The sequence below is a fragment of the Dioscorea cayenensis genome, chromosome 16 (genome assembly GCF_009730915.1).
Source record: "Dioscorea cayenensis subsp. rotundata cultivar TDr96_F1 chromosome 16, TDr96_F1_v2_PseudoChromosome.rev07_lg8_w22 25.fasta, whole genome shotgun sequence".
NCBI classification, from domain to species: domain Eukaryota; kingdom Viridiplantae; phylum Streptophyta; class Magnoliopsida; order Dioscoreales; family Dioscoreaceae; genus Dioscorea; species Dioscorea cayenensis.
The window spans coordinates 1,131,890-1,148,243 of NC_052486.1; the positions used below are offsets into that span (position 1 = coordinate 1,131,890).

At 34.0% G+C, this 16,354-nt stretch overlaps 4 protein-coding genes across 5 annotated transcripts; 3 read left to right on the forward strand and 1 right to left on the reverse strand.

The window, feature by feature from the left end:
• The first annotated feature begins 789 nt into the window (after nt 1–789).
• LOC120278827 (mitochondrial pyruvate carrier 1) lies at nt 790–3,536 on the forward strand. The gene is made up of 5 exons (XM_039285564.1): nt 790–875; nt 1,584–1,695; nt 2,277–2,331; nt 2,418–2,553; nt 3,291–3,536. Exons 2-5 carry the CDS (start codon nt 1,600–1,602, stop codon nt 3,337–3,339), a joined length of 336 nt encoding a protein of 111 aa, XP_039141498.1. The 5' UTR covers nt 790–875; nt 1,584–1,599; the 3' UTR covers nt 3,340–3,536.
• A 654-nt stretch (nt 3,537–4,190) lies between these two features.
• LOC120278718 (plant cysteine oxidase 3) lies at nt 4,191–8,715 on the forward strand. Of its 2 annotated transcripts, none has more exons than XM_039285444.1 (6): nt 4,191–4,370; nt 5,687–5,847; nt 6,680–6,842; nt 7,484–7,684; nt 8,166–8,284; nt 8,379–8,715. In XM_039285444.1, the coding sequence occupies exons 1-6, from the start codon at nt 4,259–4,261 to the stop codon at nt 8,415–8,417; spliced, it is 795 nt and encodes a 264-aa protein (XP_039141378.1). In that variant the 5' UTR covers nt 4,191–4,258; the 3' UTR covers nt 8,418–8,715. The 2 variants fall into 2 exon arrangements, with proteins under 2 accessions (XP_039141378.1, XP_039141379.1); XM_039285445.1 differs by having other exon boundaries at nt 8,398–8,715.
• A 672-nt stretch (nt 8,716–9,387) lies between these two features.
• LOC120279478 (probable 2,3-bisphosphoglycerate-independent phosphoglycerate mutase) lies at nt 9,388–12,785 on the forward strand. Its single transcript, XM_039286412.1, has 6 exons — nt 9,388–9,502; nt 10,132–10,492; nt 10,671–10,816; nt 11,454–11,730; nt 11,862–12,134; nt 12,204–12,785. Exons 2-6 carry the CDS (start codon nt 10,184–10,186, stop codon nt 12,681–12,683), a joined length of 1,485 nt encoding a protein of 494 aa, XP_039142346.1. The 5' UTR covers nt 9,388–9,502; nt 10,132–10,183; the 3' UTR covers nt 12,684–12,785.
• A 689-nt stretch (nt 12,786–13,474) lies between these two features.
• On the reverse strand, nt 13,475–16,117 carry LOC120278874. Its single transcript, XM_039285621.1, has 8 exons — nt 15,750–16,117; nt 14,853–14,933; nt 14,715–14,774; nt 14,315–14,358; nt 14,164–14,206; nt 14,001–14,072; nt 13,826–13,927; nt 13,475–13,731 (listed from the first exon to the last, which is right to left on the reverse strand). The coding sequence occupies exons 1-8, from the start codon at nt 16,086–16,088 to the stop codon at nt 13,612–13,614; spliced, it is 861 nt and encodes a 286-aa protein (XP_039141555.1). The 5' UTR covers nt 16,089–16,117; the 3' UTR covers nt 13,475–13,611.
• Nucleotides 16,118–16,354: the final 237 nt, after the last annotated feature.

A 16,354-nucleotide genomic window follows, 5' to 3' on the forward strand; every position in this document is an offset into this window, starting at 1 on the left:
GTGGGATTTTTTTTAAAAGCCCTCAGCGGGTCATATTATAACTTTTATACGACTCATAACTCGTGTTTTCCTTCTAAAATGATGTTTCTAAGTATCACCTTGAAAAATAACAAATTTACTTGTTTAATTTGATTTTACTTGCCAGACTAATATAAATTTGGATTAAAATGATTTTTGATTTTTTTCATATAAAATCCGTTATATTATATAATTTAGAAAAAAAAAATTTGTTTACTTATATTTAGAAATAAGCATCACATAAGATATAAGAAAATAAAAACTCATTATAAGTTTTTTTTTTTTTACAATAAATGACAAGCGTCTCTTCTTAAAAAATTATCAAAAAATAGACATGTATAAAAACATACGAGTTACGGTGACTTATTAACTCACAAAGGACACCCACATAGGATAAAGAAAGTCTGTCACTTGCATATCTAAAAGATGTACATAAACAATATAAAATTAATAAATTCTCTAGTCATGTAACCCTGATGGAAAAAAATACAACTCCTCCCATAGCCTATAAAAGATTCACAGAGTCCACTTAAAATAGTACTATGAATAATATTTGGGCTCAGAAACAATGAATAAATAATACTGTTATAGTACCATGATGCTGAGATTTAACCATGCACCTATCCATCCACTACTAATTATAAAGAGTTAATCCGGGATGAAATAAAAATAAAAAGTAAAATAAAATAAATTTTGGGAAGTGAGGAGTAAAATGAAAATTTTAACTTCTCAGGGGGGTCAGTAGTAAAATTTCTCCACTTGTAGTTGAATCTACTACTGATTCGCTTGATCTTCATGACCCATCATCTTCCATTCTCGCCAAACCCTTCTTCGTCTTCGCTCGCTGCTCTTCTCGGGTTCGATCCTTCATCTCTTCTCTCTTTCAATCATGAATTTGTAAAAATCAAGACCTAAATCATCTCGATTTTGAGATTTTTCCCTGTTTTATTGATTCTTTTTGGTGGGTTTTTGGATTTGAATGCTTATCCCTATCTTTGATTCTAAGAACTTCAATGTTAGCAATCAATGAATGCCCTTAATTTGTTTTTTAGATGTTTAGTTGGCTTGTTCTGATTGATGGAATTAGGGATTTGGGTAATTGGGGATATCTAGATCGTTTGTGTTGGAAAATTAGATGGTAGCTGAAAGGATTGGTTTTTGGGCGGAAAATCTGTGTTTTGTGTTTTGAATGTATTGATTTTTTTTTTTTCTTTTTTATTTCATGATTTGTGTATGTTCTTCATCTAGATTTGTAGATAATATTGTAGTTTAAATTCTTCATTTTGGCTTTTAAAAGTATGATATCAAGCCCTATCTTGCCATTTCTGTGAAGCATTCTATGAGTTTTACCTTGAACTTTCCGAATTGAAGATAAGCACCATGAATCTCTAACTTGATATCCATGCTGTGGGCTTCTGTATCTATGAAATTCAGTCATTATATAATTTATGTTGATCATGTTGCCTTGTTTAATATTTTTTTTTCCTTGTTTCTGTTGGTTAATGATTCTGTTCATATCTATCTTTAGTTATCTAATGTAATGATTAAACATTCTTGCTAATCAGGTATAAAGTTTAACCAATGGCTTCAGCCTTCCGATCTTTCTGGAATAGCCCTGTGGGTCCTAAAACCACTCATTTTTGGGGACCTGTTGCGAACTGGGGCTTTGTTCTTGCAGTATGATTTATTATCCCTCTTGATAATTTCATTATTAATTTATATTGCTGAATTTATGGTGTCATGATAAACCATTGTGAATGTAGAATATAGGAGAATGAAAGAATATTCACTAATAAATAATTTTTCTTCCTAATTGTCACAGTCCATCTGTCATATTTTGGTTGTTATTTTCTTCATGTGCTTCAGAGATCTTAATTAGATCACAATACTGTCTTGATTACATTCTCTTGTTCTGCTGATATGGTGGAAATATTTTTGACTGATTTCTTCTAATAGTTTGGTCATAACTTTATGTCTGTGAGTGAATATTATATTGAAAGTTTGTATTGAACTTAGTTTTGTACAATGCCAAATGACTAATATTCAACTCTCAGTAATGATGGGAAAACTTTAATATGCTACCACATGAACATAAGCTTTTACTTCCTACCATTTATTTACTCTAAGGTTGTTTGTGTTGGAAGACCACTTTTTCGCTCAAGGCACAAAATTTTCTCTGTATGGTTAAAATGCATATTTTTGGGATTTGATTATACGGCTTGCTTTAACCATTAAAATATTTAATGGTACCTTCTTAGGGTTTGGTAGACATGCAAAAACCTCCAGAAATGATATCTGCCAACATGACAGCAGGTTAGCAATATGGCTTGCTTTGGGAGATAAATTAAATTTCCTTATAATGCTATACCCTAAAATAATCTTGACACCTTCTATTGCAGCCATGTGTGTGTATTCAGGACTCTTCATGAGGTTTGCATGGATGGTTCAGCCACGGAACTATCTCCTTCTAGTTTGCCATGCCTCTAATGAAACCGTTCAGCTTTATCATTTATCACGCGTTGCAAGAGCCCAAGGGTGAGTACATTCAACAATCAAACTTGTCCAGACATTTACCTTTCCTTACTGTTAAATTCTTGTTCATCACATCAGTGGACATATGATTGAGATCTTTAAATGTACACTAGTTAGTGCCTACCTCGATCATGATCTGTTTGACGGTTGTACATTTATGCTATCCATCTGACATCAGGAGGCCAAGTAGAAGCAAGATAATGAATATTGACATGGCTGCTTTTTTGCTTCATATTTTCTGTATTCTGTATATGGCTGTTTAAAACATTAAAATTTAAAATTAATGCAAGAAATAGTGTGTTGAAACATAGATATAATTGGAGAGGATCCAAGTATTGGTGCCTACTTACCAATTTAAATGATTGTTTGGTGCTAATATAACAAAGGGTGTCTTTCTCATACATGTTGTTAGCTATTCTTATAGATTTACTTCTACTGTCTGTTTTTGGATGTTTGAGAAATACAGACCAATAGCACAATATGGCATAACAAAACCAACACCATGTTGTATATACTATTAATATACAATGCTCTTCTATGCTTTCTTATTGTGCTTGGATTTACACATAATAAACCTATATGCAGCATGTTAATTTCCCGTAAATTTTTATAATGACATAATTCAGATTGGATGAACCACATTAATACTGTCTTGGTTATGCTATTTTGTAGTAGTTTTTACACTGTTAATTTTGTTGTTTTGAATTATATAAGTAATCAGTGTATCTTTGGTTTGTAAGGTACCTGCAGAAGAAAGAGACAGAGAAAGAGACAGAAAAAGAGAAGTGAATTACAGAAAAACTCCAAAATCAAGACTGGTTTCAGTGCAAATACAATCTTAATTGAACTACAATGCATCAATTTCCCCACTAAAACTATTGTTATCTTTCAAAAAAATTGTGCCATTTGCTTCTTTGTTATTTCAATCATTTTTTGTGATTGCAATGCAATGTTCACAGCAATTTAACAGTAATCTTTTTTATAGATTGCTATGTACTTTTGAAACAATTTTATTTGTGAATCAGTGGCATGATCATGATTTCATTTGTGGATTTATTGCTAAATAATTCACTCTAATTGCTTATTCTATATATTTTTTTTCCTTTTTTTTATAGGGGGATTTGTTCATACACCCCTCTAAATTGCATAATTAGTTTTTTTTTAAACAAAAGAAAAATAGAGAACATAAGAATGTATGTAGCTAAATGTCAGTGTTTTGTAAGGTATGCACCTAATATGATTTTTTATAATTACACATAATTATGCAATTATTATTTAGGAACAAAATATGTAAATTTCTCTTCATCAAATGAAGGTTTTTGTTTTAACATAAAACTCCTTACAAATATCTTAATTTCCTTCCATTGTATAGTTTCTCCTTTATATATATATATATATATATTTTGTTTTTGTTTTTCCTTTTGAACATGTGAGATATCTTTTTTCTCCTCTATAATGGATTTCTTCCAAAATTAATTTCAGTGGGAATATATATATATAAAAAAACCTGTTAATTAATACAATTTAAAAAGTGGAGAAGCTAATGCATTAGAAAAGTCATGTTTGGGTTCAAACTTATTTTAAACCGTACACGTGGTTATCCGACTTTTAAAGTACACGTGGCGTGCATAGGCCTCCGGTCTCAGCGATCTGATCCGCTTGTCTTCAAGCCTCTCTCCGACTTCGAGAGCTCGTTGGGGCGACGACGATGGCGAAACGTTCTTCGGTGCAGGCCCTCTACGAGCTCTGCAAGAAGACCTTCACGCCTTCTTCTGCTTGTCCTTCCCCCATTGCCATCCGAAAGCTCGCTGCTTTCTTGGGTACCCACCTCTTTCTCTCTGTGTGTCTGTGTTTTTCTTGTTCTTATTTGCTTTGATGCCTTGTGAATGGGATCTGGTTTTATGCTTTTTCTTGATTTGTGATGATAGAGGAATGAAAGATGGATTTTTTTCTTCTTTTTTTTTTTTGTTGATTTAGCAATGGATAGACTGTGATGATTTTCTATGTTGGATTTCTCTCTATACCTTGTTGATGGGATCAGTGTTGTGCATTTGCTTGAATCGTGTTGCTATTGTGGAAGAATGAAAATTCAGTTTTTTAGTGATGTAGAGAGTGTAATGATTTTCTATGTTAGGTTTCTGTCCATAACTTGTGAATGGGTTGTATTTTTAATTTAGCAATGGAGATAGTGTGAGGAACTTCTATGTTAGGTTTCTGTCTCTACCTTGTGAATGGATGTAGTTTTGTGTGTTTGCTTGAATTGTACTGATGTTGTGGGGGAATGCAAGTTCAATTTTTTTTCTTTTTTGATTTAATAATGAGAAAGGTGTGATGATCTTCTGTGCTTGGTTTCTATCTGTATTATTATTATTATGGTTGTCGAAATTCATTGAAATGACCCCATATGATTGAGTATTATCCAATCTAGCTGTGCCTTGTGCTAATTGATTTATCTGTAGAGCTTGTGCTGGGATTCTTTGGTTATGTAATGTCTTTTGAGTTCATAGGCTTTTTTTCCTGCTGTTTATGTATGTATATATATATATATATATTGTACAAGTAGGTGGGCTATAAAGAATGAACATAAGATAAATAGAGCTAATTCTATGAGATTTTTGGGTAGGCTTTGGGACTCTTTAACATGATCTCATGATCCTTCATTTAGAAGATCCGAGATGAATTGTCTAACTTTGGTGTTTTTATGGTTATTAGCTCATTTCATATTTTTAGAGATTTGTATCTGGATGACAAATGGCTACTAAATTTATCACAAACAATTCCTTTGATATTGGATAAGGCTTATATGATGATTATGACAAGCTAATGATCTAGAGTGTGGAGGCTCACTTTATATTGATTCCAACTTAACCAAATTGTATTTTAAACAAAAATAAGCTCATTCTGTAGTTAGAATGAAGTTTGCTTTTGCAAAACACAACTTTTATGATTGATATTTTCCCTGATTCATGGAAGACAATATTCTTCAAGTCATTCTGACAAGCAAATCTGTATGTTTTTCATGTTGTAAGTTTTCTGCAAATTTTACAATTATGATGAGTTCCTTTTGCAGAATTCAGGTTATAAAATAATTCTATAATATTTTTACAACACACTGTTTGTGTTATTCACTATTCAGATACAATGGGTCCTGAGGATGTTGGACTCAAACAAGATAATCTCGAGGATGACAGAGGACATGGTTTCTTTGGATCAAACCTGTCCAAGAGTACATCTAGACTAGCTCGCTGGGCGCAACCAATAACATACTTGAATATATACGAGTGTGAAAGCTTTACTGTGAGTTTTTCAACTCTATATTTTTTCCTTGCACCATCTAGGTGCTTCTATTCTAGAGTGTTTAATTCTGACAAACAATGACCATTATGCATCATGTTGGAGCTTATATATAATCTAAGTTAATACTGTTAGAACCATTATCTTTCTGAAAGGGGCACAACTTTATGAGTTCATAACATTGTTTATGCTAAGAGTTCATGATTCTGTCCTCACTCTAATGTATAATAGTATTGATATCCATCAGTGTAGCATTGCTTAAACGGGACTATTTTCTTATCTGTTTATGTACCTTCTGAATGTAATGACCAGATATTTCATCCTTTCCTTCTTGTGAGGAAAAAGTATCTTTTGAGTTTCTAATTGGCCACCTGCCCTTGTATAGAAGATAGGATGACTTTTTGATTGCTCCGTGTAGAAGTGCATTAGAACCCCCTCATGTACTTCCCAATATGATGTTTATTATAATTTTTATCAGAATTGAAAGTTCTGGGATCCTTTTGCTTTGTAAATTTCCAGAGTTGCTTGTTCATGAGCCATCAAAATGTTTGATTTGTTTATTGTTTTGAACACACAATCATCTGTCGTCTAAGTGTCACTGTGAGATTATGTTTACAACAATATCATTTTTGTATTATGTGAAACTATTTATCTACAACTCTTGCTTAATATGTATTTTGAATAAAATTTTTCTATAGGCTATGCCTGTTTAAAGTCTAGAAATGCTTAATTCTGAACTGTGCAAACTTCTGCACTTCTTTGGAGATTATTGCTATTATTAGATAAGTGCAAATATTTATGGAATTATTACTATTGTTTGCATGTACTTTTGCAGATTGTTGTTTTTTGCTTGCCAACTTCATCAGTTATTCCACTTCATGACCATCCTGGAATGATTGTTCTAAGCAAGATTCTTTACGGTTCCTTGCATGTAAAAGCATATGACTGGACTGAACCTCCATGCAAACCAATAAGTGGTGAACAAAATTACTTTCCAGGTCTGCTTTTGAGCTATGAACATGACTATTCCCACATTTTTGTGATGTAGCCACATGAAAGTTCCTGATTTATCATTTCAGTAACTACTTGACCCCATTGATTTATGAATTTTAGATGGCAAACCACATGATTCAGTGAATAATGTTGCATTTTCTGGAAATTAGAACAAATATACTTAATTATCTATACTTCGCTGAAAGAGAGGATCTTGTGGGATTCTCGGTTTTTCTTCTGTGTTTGCATTGAACGTAGGTTTGTTTTAAGGTTTGAAGGTCATTGTATGGATTTGAAGTTGCGCAACAGCCTAGTTAAGTGATATATTTGGCTTGTGTATGTAGACTCAACCGATTTCTGTGACATTATTAATATACCAGAACAGTCTTAGCAACACATGCAATGAGTCACTGATGTGTCTTCAAACTTCGCTAGATCAGTGTGGCATGCTAGAACAAGTATTTTTGCCTTATCATGCACTCCTTTGGACCTATACTGCCTATTGTCGGTATGACAATATTGCGTCCTTTTTAAGCTTACAAATATCCAATAATTTGTAGTGATTCTTTCCTGATTAAAGTGGAGACCTTATTTTCTTTTCATCTTAATTATGTTGCTTAGAATCATTCTCTATTTTCTTCTCCAGTGAGGTTGGCTAAGTTACATACAGACACTGTCCTCACCGCACCATGCCCAACAACAGTTCTCTACCCCACAACCGGAGGCAACTTACACTGCTTCACTGCCGTTGCTCCTTGCGCTGTGCTTGATGTTCTTGCACCTCCATATTCTGAAGCTTCTGGCCGGCTCTGTACATATTACCATGATTACCCTTTCTCCAGTTTCTGTAAGTATATCAGCGCATATCTACCATCAGTTCCAGTACTTTATTAAGAATAGAGAATATGAACTAAGTTGATGATCTTGCTTGATGTTGTAAGACGGCAGTGCCATGAACATATGGATGTTACAAGAGAGGATAATGGTTTATGTTAAACTACAGTTATGCGCAGCGAGGATTTAGAAAGTAACATTCTAATAATTTAGACTCTAGAGAACTCCAGTTCATTGTTGTGCCTATTTACTTCTGGTGGTTATTAACTATAAACTCGAGGTTCGTTATTAATACATTGAGCATAATACAATCAGATGAAAGGAATGCAACTTTTATGGATTTGGCTTTTGTTCGAATCAGCCTGTTAACTGAATACCAAATATATCTGCATATTGCACATCCTTACATATGTATATGATGTATAGTCACAGCATAAAAGTGATGTACTTGAAGTCTCTTGAATTTTTTGTGATGAAAACTTGTATGATAACAGCATCTGAAAAGAAACTAGATACCGATGAGAATGAAAATGATTACGCGTGGCTTCAAGCCATAGAAGCCCCAGACAATCTTCATATGCGTTCGGGTAAATACACTGGTCCGGCTGTACAGGTAAACTCGAATCACTTGATCCTATGTTCTTCTTTTCTCAGCAATCTTAACTCTTCTGACATGTTTATATCTTGTGCCGTCGAGTACCTAACAGGAAGAGTATTGCTTTCCAGGCTCATGCACAGTAGTTTAAATCGATTCGATTTCGGTTCTCATTGAATCTGCACTCCACTTGTTAATCAAAAGCATGGATTGAAAAAAGGCTTAACACGGCAAGTCGAAATGGATTCACCAGTGCAATATGCAGTTATTGCTTGTGACTTTAAGTTCATGTTGATACGGTGGAACGGGATTTTCTTCTTAATAGATTAATAGAACTTTTTTTTTTCTTTTTTAAAGTAATGTAAATTTATTCTTGAGAAATTATTGCTACTGTTGGTATAACTTGTATTTCTATCAATGAAGGCGATTTTTCGGGGCTTTGACAATCAGTATTTCTCGTGTTATTGCAATGTTAATCTTTTCGACAAAATATTCCAATGAGTTTCATTGATGCTACAGCTTTACAATTGCTTGTTCTTTAATAACACACTAATTTTGGCAATATTTTTTTTGTGTTTTTTGGAATATAAATATGTGTATATATATATGTATATGACCAATCAACAATTTAAAAAAAATATATAATAAAATGTGCATATATTTAGGACAAACAAAAATATTTATATGCATATATTTAGGCTAAGAATGATCTTTAATTGAATGTATAATAAATGTATTGGGATACTAAAATTATTTAATTTAGACAGAAAAAGCTATAAGCCTATAAATGTATAAGAATATTTTATTAATGTGAATATATACATAAGATATCAATTTTTTCAGGTGTTTATTCACAAAAATTAAAAAATTAATTTATATTACACATATTATATATCTTGCAATAATTTTCTCCATGACATTTTTTAAAAAAATAAATGCATTTAGATACTTCTGTTCTTAAAAAAAATATTTTTTTAACTTTATATTAAACAAATTTTCTATTTTTATTTTTTTTAAAAAAAACTTATTTTTAAAATGTATCAAAATAAACATTTTTTCTTAAAAAAATTAATGAAAATTTTCTACAAATAAATATTCCCTTGTTTTCTACTTTTATTTCTCCGAATAAATATTCACTGGTTCCTACTCCGCGCACTCTCGCCAACCTTCATCGAAGACGATCAAACTTTTACTAGATAAATTTCGAAGTACTTTTCGATTTCCAAGCAATTAGAGGTAATTCTTGTTCTCAATCCGTTGTTTTTGCTTCTTGTTGTCGATCTTTGAGTGATAAAAGTGCGATTTTTATGCGTAGTTTTTTTTTTTAAAAAAAAAAATCCTTTTGAGGAATATCAGATAGTGTTTGTGAAGTGATTCTTGTTATTGATCTGGGAAATTTATGGTTTTTATGGAGATTTAGATTGTGTTGTTTGAGGGCTTGAATTATATGCTTCTTTTTTTTAGTTATTTTGTGGAAAGATGATAACTTGATCGAGAATTGTTCCTTCATAGTTGTTTATTCTTATGCTTGAATTCAAAGCCCTTAGATTGGTTTTAGGAAGCACATTTGATGTTTTGGTGTACTTTTTTGGTAAAAATTTACTGAATCTAAATGGAATTGCTTTAGGTTTCCTGTTTTTGTGAAGATCTGGTTGAGAAAATGAATGTTGTTGTTCCAAATTTTCCCTGAAAAATTTCTGTTTCTCTGATCAAATGATCCATAGAAACTTTCTTAGCTACATGAATCATGCCAATGTTAGAAGTAAATTTCTTGATTGGTTCTTTTAAGATCTATCTGAGTGTTTAATGTTTTTAGGTAATCAATGAACCTGCCAAAAAATTTTTTTTTCCTCTTGTTATTTCAGGATTTTGTTTATATATTTGTTGTCTATCAAATTAAGTCCCAAACACAAAAGTATGGGTATCACTGAAAACACAAAAAGAAGAATTGCATTTGTGCTAATTGATGGTCTTGGAGATGTGTCGATTCCGAGGTTCCAGTACAAAACAGCTCTTGAAGTTGCCAATACCCCGAATTTGGACGCCATTGCTTTTGCTGGAGTCAATGGTCTCATGGACCCTGTTGAGGCGGGTTTGGGATGCGGCAGTGATACTGCACATCTTTCTCTACTTGGTTATGATCCAAGAATCTATTACCGAGGCCGGGGAGCTTTTGAGTCTATGGGTGCGGGATTAGCCATGGCTCCAGGAGACATCGCCTTCAAGGTTTGTATCTTCCCATGTTTAAGCGAGCATTTTGGGTGATATTTTTTCTTCGATTGCAATTTGCAAAGGAAATTGAATGCTTCTATTTTACTTGTTTTACTCAATCTAGATATCATGTTCTTATATGAAATCATGAAACTCTGAGATTAACTTGTACTTATCTTGAAATTCAATTCAGTCAAACTTTGCCACCTTGGATGAGAGCTCTGGTATTGTGACAAGTAGGAGAGCGGATCGGCATTTCGAGGAAGAGGGACCGATTCTTTGTGCAGCATTAGATGGCATGAAGCTTCCATCCTTTCCAGAATATGAAGTGAGAGTCAGGTGATCTTATCTCATCTTTATTCTAAATGAATTTGAGTGTGCACTTGAATCAGATCAATAATTTACTAATTACAATAGCATCAATTTTCATTGGAATGTCAATAGCAAATTATTTGTTGGACACTATAGATTGTCTTCTGGTATTTATATTTTGATTATACCAGCAACTGGGTTTTAGTAAATACAAAAAAGTTTGAGGTTTCCATAATGATGTGCACATATTTAGATGGTCCAATTAATGCATGTACGTTTGAGTGAACTTGGAAATCACTGAATCCATGAAAAATTACATTTGAATTGCTAAAGGAATAAGTCAATAGGAATCCTTCTCTATACATATGAGTTGATAATCAGCGTCTTTGGTGAACCTCGAAGGTTGTTATTTCTTTTAATGAGGATGACTCTTTCACTCATCAATTTTATTTGAGTAATTATACTTGTCCAAACTAAACTTCCAAAATGAGTTGTTGACAACATTGAGATGTGGTATTGAACATCTCAAGATAAAAACAATGGTTAGTATTCATTTGGGAAGTCTAGCTTGTATAAATAACATCGCTTTTTATGTTATATTTGGCTTTAGAAATGTTCATTTTTTACTTGGAAAAGAGCATAACAGTAATCATCCTTCATACAGATACGCCACCGAACACAGGTGCGGGGTGGTCGTCAAAGGGCCAAAATTGAGTGGAAATATCTCCGGGACAGACCCATTAAAAGACAACCGCTTACTTTTGGAAGCCAAACCTCTAGATGATACGGAGGAAGCGAAAAATACAGCTTCTGTTGTCAATGAACTTTCCAAAGAAATATCACGAATTTTGGTTGCTCACCCTTTGAATGCAAAACGGGCAACGGAAGGGAAAAACATCGCAAATGTTGTTCTTTTACGAGGTTGTGGAATTCGCATAGAGGTAAAAGCATAAAAGGTCAATAAATAACTGCTATGGTGTATTTCTGTTTTATTTCTGCACAATTTTGCATGGATGGTTGATTTGTCTGCATAAATTCATTGAAAATATGAACTCTAACATAGTACTAACAGGTTCCTGCATTCGAGAAACAGCATGGAATGTCTTCATGCATGGTGGCTCCTACCAAAATTATTGCAGGTTTAGGTTTATCGTTGGGAATCGACATCCTTGAAGCTCCTGGAGCCACTGGAGATTACCGAACTCTCTTAACATCAAAATCCACTGCTATTGCTACGGCACTTTCCGCTCCACTGCAGCCACCTCCATGTGTTTTTGTGCCCGGCGAGGATGAACACAAACCCGGTCAACCAGATGGATATGATTTCGGCTTCCTTCATATCAAGGTTAGGTTCTTAGTATTGTTATAATCTATCTGACACATCATGCCACTGATTCCCAGCTCATGTTATCAGGCAATCGATGATGCCGGCCACGATAAAGCCACGGTACTAAAAGTGCGTTGCTTGGAAGCAGTTGACAAAGCAATTAGTCAGCTGGCTCGACTACTATGGCAAGCTGAAAAGTCCGGCAAGTTCCAATATTATCTTTGCATTACCGGGGATCACTCGACACCAGTGGAGTACGGAGATCATAGTTTTGAACCTGTACCATTTGCATTGTGCCAATTGAAGGACTTTGTTGGTGTTGTTGGTGAGGCCAAGGTGTTAGAAGCCTCTCTTGATGCTTTCATACTCCCTTCAGTGGATGCCGGTGAAGACTTGATTGAAGATATCGTATTTCCCGGGAAAGTTGTGGAGTCGTCGAAAACTCCTTGCGGCGATTCGGTTTGTATTTTCAGTGAAATTGCAGCAGCCAAGGGGTGCCTCGGCCGGTTTCCGGGGAGCGAGATGATGGGTATAATCAAGAAGTTCATGAAGCTGAAGAATGATTAAATACTTCTGAGAAATTATAAAATGATGTAACCTGCTGGAAATAATTGTAAGAACGAAACTTATAAACGCTTCCGAAGGAATTCTGTACCTTTTCTGCAGTAATTTGTATGTGTTCCTGCACCGCATATATGAACCATATCATCTAGGGACATTTTCAGATTTTGCAAACACCTCTATCTCCCCCATTGTATTGGATGATGTTCTATCTCTCACGGTACGTTAGATCATCATCCAACAGCTTTCGCATCCCTCATTTAGCACCCACCCTGTGCTGGCGCACTCTTTCTCTTTCTATCCTAACTCTATCCATTTTTCTTATTTTTAATCTGTGTGAACGTCTATAGATGTTCGTCGCCCATTTTGATTACCATTTTGCACACACTCTCTCTCTCTCACTCTCAATCCTAACTCCATCCATCCAAATTAACCTCACTCTTATTTTTAATTTGTGCGGACATCTTATGGATGTTTGTAAATGATGTTTTATTTATATATACATATATCCATGAAATCATTGATATTTGCATGGATTTTTCATAAAATTACCATTTTATCCTCACTCCTATTTCAAAAAAGAATTTAATAGATATATATATATATATATATTACCATAAGGGTAGATATGCAAACATTGGTGCTTTTGAGAGGGTATATACATAAAAATAATTTTTACAAGGGCCATATAAAATTTTTATACACTTGAGCATACTTTGTAAAAAAAAACATCCAACCAAACAACCCCTATATATATATATATATATAGATATATAAAGAGAGTAACAAGTGAGGAATGAATGATATGTATATATATTTCACTGGTAGATCTGCATTGCAGGTCCTCTATTTCTCTGTAAACTGTAAATTATGGACTAATAAAACATTGTCAAAATGTACAACAATAAAACAATGAAAAATGACCGATTTGTCGTCATATTCCCTTCGCTAACCATTGTGGAAACGACAAAGAATCCTTCATCCCGAGTTTTGTAAGGAAGACGGCGTATAGAATATGCAACAAGAATACGAAAAATCCACAGTTGAGAAGAAGCTGTTGCATAAGAGATCCGAATAAACAATTCAATCAGGAAACTTGAGCACATGATAAACTCGGTAATGCTCATAAAATTATGATCATATCTTACCAGAGTTCCAAATATTCCATATATTGCATCCATGGATGGAATGGCATTCACTCCTACGGCCATTAGGATATATGTGAGTGAAGCATGAATGTTAATGGTGATCTGCAGGTAAACGAGTGTCAAAAAACCGATTTTTATTTTTACAGAGTAAATCAATGTATTTGAGAGTACTAACCAACTCAAGAATGTTTTCTCGTATTAAGAATGAGGATACTAAGACATAGCCGATAGCACCCAATGCACGAACCTGTGAAGTTAGAAATCTTCATAATACAAATAGAGATGCAGAAATGTATCAACAATGTTTGATGAATAGGGTTTGAACAGGGGGAACTTACAATTGTGCAGAGTACAATCGAAAGACCCCAATTTGCACCCAATCTGCAAAAACAAGAGTAATGCATTGAGTGACCAATGTCTGAACCATTAACAGTCATTTAATCCTTTGAGAAATAGAAATGAGATTGTTTATGATTGTCGGTTCCTCACCTCCATAGAGAACCCATGGCAAGACCAACTAATCCATGCATAAGCTGCAGAGTAAAATAAGCACAGAAAAGGCTAAATATTTTGGCAAAATATCATTCTTGGAATAAATAAAGACATTGGCAAAGCAATAACAAATGCATGGAATAAAATGATTGTCTTCCATTTTACATGTTTGTTACTACTTATCCACCGAAGAGATAAACTAGAATGGATCATGGACTGTTTCAAAGGAATTAACTCACAAAAGTATTAATCTGAATGATAAATCATTAGACAAATTGATCTAAAATTGTAGTTTAGTTTCAGTACTGAAAGTGTCTCAATTTCTCGAATAACATCAAGAAATTATAAGCAAGTTCCCTGTCAAATAAAGAATCAAAAGAATTCTTGTATTTCTCACCATATAGGTAGACGCCTTAACTGGACCAGATAAAGTGAACAATAGCATGGTTGTAGCCACCTAAAAAAGAGAAGGCATTGTTAACAAGTCTACAATTGACAGTCTTGAAAGGGTTTAATTGCAAGCGTAGAGACTAACCATGGTCTTTCTGCCAGCCGCCAAACCCCACCTCATTGAAGAAATGACTATTGGCAATGAGAAGAAACAACCGAAGTAATTCTGCAAGAATAAGAATCTATTTATAAAGTTATTAACTTCAGGAATTGGATTGCAAGTGAAACATAAAACATAGTCAGAGGTATGATTAGCAAGAGCCAAAGTAGGCTCTAAGCATTCATACATTTGTGAAAAGAATAACAGAAGTCCAATCGAAAATATAAGAACCTGATCATATTTGCATTAGTAGAGAAACATAATTCGATTACGAACAACTGAACTTCGAACTTCAATTATATTCCTAGATGGAAGGACAAGGTGTCCTCTTACATTAAGAAAAACAGGAACCCCAACAACTTTAATTTAGCTTTGAGTACAACTAACTTGCCATTCTTCAAACGCAATCAAACATCTCAAGCAATATGAAGTTTTTACACTAAAGAAAACGAGTTTCACAATAACCATGAATACAAATCAAGAAAATTCATAACCAACCTCAATAACAATCTACCACATAACTCATTCTGAGTAAAGTTCATATCTTTATCAAGAACTAATTACTCCTTCACTGCTAATACATCACAATATTCGAAAGAAACAATAGTTCATTCACAGTAAAGGTCGCATCTTTCTGTACCACAACAACTCCAGCATCACTAAAACATCAAATTATGGATTTTTTATGCTAAAGAAAACAAAATAACACCATATAATAACAGATGAATTAAATAACAGATAAATTTACTCAGTCCTCGTAAAGTTCAAATCTTTATTCAACTCCTACATCTTCAACACATCACAGTATAAAAAAGAAACCAAATTTCACACTAAACATGAACCAAACTCAAGAAGAAAAAAAAAAGTGAATTCAAAACTAACCTCAATGGCGAGTGAATTGCTCAACAAATAAGCAAGCCCAGCAACAGAGGCAAACATGGCGCATTCAACAAGCCGCAAGGTCTTCCTGTAAACATCCCCATCTTCTCCCAAGTCCTCCACCACCGACTCCTTCTCTGCTTCATGGGCATGCTTTTCAGCTCTACTAATAGAAGCCCTGGTGGTTAGGGTTCTCAATCTGGGCAATTTTGGAGCAGAAATTGGAGGTGATGAGGAGACTCTGAGGAGGAGATAAGGGTGAGATTTGGAGTGAGAGAAGAGATGAAGAGAATGTGGAGAAAGGGAAGAGGAATAGAGATTTGAGAGACTAGAGATTGACATGGAGAATGTTTTTGGAGAGAAAGAGGACTCCAAGGTCATATTTTTAGGGTTTCCCAAAAAAATTTCTACTATTTATTATTATTAAAAAAAAAAATCTCTACTATTTTTTATTATTATTATTTTATTTATTAATTTATTAATTTATTTATTACAAAAATAGATAGAAGAGATCTTTGGTTCAGTGAGTAGGAATGGGGGTGGGGGGCGGGGCGGGGGCGGGGAATGGGATCCCCAGTCCCCATTCCCGCTCTCCACGAGCGAGGGAT